We start from the raw sequence: 2,500 nt of genomic DNA on the forward strand, positions 1-2,500 counted from the left end.
CATGATGTACTGTTGATTTTTAGTTTGCTTAGTTATTTGCTCTATCTAGTCAGGAAAAAAGGGTTTCATACTCTATTGATCAGTAGCCATTTTTGTACGCTCTTGTAACTGTTATTTCTGATGAATTATCACATAAAATATTTGTTTTTTTTAAATTTTGCTGAGTGTACTTGTAGTGTGATAAATCCAAATGTTGTGTTTATTTTGGCACAGTCCCTTTCAAGTTGTACAATTTGAGCAAGTAGCACATTTGGATGAAGGGGCGTTTCCTTTTCCATGTTAGGATGGCTTAGCGGTTAATACCGAGGAAAAGTAATCTCGATGTTCCAATGTTGCGGAAGCTCAAGGCGGCACAGTCCGCTGGTGGTAAGTAAGGACAGTAAGGGGGAAGAAAAGGGAGAGACGCGTACGGTAAAGGTGGGAAAGGTGGAAAAGGGTGATATCTTTTTTATCCCCCCTAAAAATCCAGGCCCCATTTTTTTTTAATTATAAAAAGGGAAACCTTTTTTAGACAGTTTATGATAATCTATAGGGTGGAAAATTTGACCTAGGTTGAAAAAAATCAACCCAGGTTGAAATTAAATTAACCTGAATTTCAATTCAACCTGTAACATATATATATTTAACGTGCGGATTAGAAACAGAAGAGAGAAGTAATCCTCGCATTTATCGGGACCATTAAACCAGTTGTCTCTTATAGGCACTTGAAATGTTTTGGTGGATTCAACTGGATTCGAACCGATGACTTTTGCGATGCCGCCAATATATATGTGTTACCGGTAGAGCGAGTTTCAATTGAGTGTCGTAAAACCAAAACCAACGGTAATTACTTTGGCCAATCAAAAAGGACTGAGACAATCCGACAAACTCGAAGTAATTACACGTAGCCGACACAAAGCGCGGGAAATTAAAATGTGCACGCGCGAGCCACGATTGGTTTTGGTTTCACTTCTGATTGGTTGAAAAAATGGCGCGACAACTTTGAACCAATCACTGAGTGAAGTAATCATAAACCAAAGTAATTATCTAATTACTTTCGACACTCAATTGAAAACCGCTCTAAAATCCGTTATAGAAAAGCAAATAATGAAAAGAACTGTGTTGGGTTGAGCATGTTCTTCGTTGTAGTGTAGTGGTGAAGACACAGGAGGGTATGAGTTCGAGTACCGGTAAATGCATAGTACAGTTCTCTGTTCCCTTACTGTGTTGTCATGTTGAGGCTGAATGGATCGATAACTGTATGAATACAGGAACCGATTATGATACGAAACATGAAGAAGATGTGTTGAGGTGCGTAAGGCAGAGCTTCAGGGAACTTCAAGGTATAGGTGTTTTTAATCCTCTATGGGGGGTTGATAGCTACTTTAAACCAGGTAGAGTGCATATTCAACCTAGGTAAAATGAGGACTACCAATTTAACTTAGGTAAAAAAGGATTCAACTCGCGAGCCCGGATTTGACGGACAACATATATACATATATGCTTTTATATTTACTTTATTCATCAAATCCTTCACGGGAACACATGACCCCAATAAATTGGCCTGCTCCAAACTGAGTGGCTTCATAGATCAGTTGGAAGAGCTATCAGAGATTTGATTGAATGATAGAGCTGACTATGCCGAGTCAGAAAAGAGAACTCCCTCAAGAGATCTCATGAGGATGGCTTCGCTTGACGTTTCGAATCAAGAAAATGCCATCAAGGACATCATCTTCGTCAAACATTTCTCTTAATTAAGAGTCTTACCACAGAAGTCACATGTCTTTCTGCAAAATGATTTCATTTCCATTTCTCTTTTTTCACAGTAGCCTTGTGCTTGCCATCTTAGACAACTAAATTCGTAACTGGGTGTGTCCTCGCATGGTTCTATGAAGAAGAAGGAAGAGATCTTCTATACTTATGCAGAGGTCACATTAAATTATTTCTGTATTTAAGCAGTGCCATCACACTTACCATCTTGACCATCTTGAGATAAGCTGTTAGTTTTTGTGAGCTCCGCTGTTTCCTTTATAATAGACGGAAGACCTTAAATTTGAAATTTAGAATACTCGTAAGTAACTCAAAATGTATACCTGAAACGGCTCGTTTGTGGAAAATCTTACCGCAGTATCCGCATGTTGCTTTGCAGTGCCTTTTCATGAATCCTGTGTAAGCAATTCCTGTGCAATGCCCATTCTTTTCCCACAATTTGCATTGTAAAGTGTCGTCATGGCATCCTACAAAATAAAACAGAGGGGACACCTCGTTCTTGTAAACCTTTTTATCACATGAAACATATAGAGTAGCTATAGATACCAAGCATGTAGGTGTTGCCCAAATGTTACAAGCCTTTCGAATACCTATTGGTCTGATCTGATATACTGACATACATATTTGAGTGGCGAGTGAGATGAGTGAACAATTCGTCTAAAATTCCTGTTCGATAACATTGTAGGTTTGTGCCTGGGAAATTTGAAAACTAGGCTGTAGTGAGATGCACATAGCATGTTAGGCATTGCTG

The 2,500-nt window shown here is 38.8% G+C and overlaps 1 protein-coding gene across 1 annotated transcript in view; it reads right to left on the reverse strand.

Moving 5' to 3' along the window:
- The window catches only part of LOC138037262 (uncharacterized), a 16,181-nt gene that overhangs the window by 8,374 nt on the left and 5,307 nt on the right, over positions 1–2,500 (reverse strand). Inside the window, exons 6-8 of the mRNA XM_068883231.1 lie at positions 2,103–2,216; positions 1,954–2,025; positions 1,747–1,866 (exon numbers count right to left, since the gene is read on the reverse strand). Of these exons, the coding sequence (XP_068739332.1) occupies positions 1,747–1,866; positions 1,954–2,025; positions 2,103–2,216 (306 nt within the window). The remainder of the gene's footprint in view (positions 1–1,746; positions 1,867–1,953; positions 2,026–2,102; positions 2,217–2,500) is intronic.

Source organism: Montipora capricornis, chromosome 2, assembly GCF_036669925.1.
Source record: "Montipora capricornis isolate CH-2021 chromosome 2, ASM3666992v2, whole genome shotgun sequence".
Lineage (NCBI taxonomy): Eukaryota > Metazoa > Cnidaria > Anthozoa > Scleractinia > Acroporidae > Montipora > Montipora capricornis.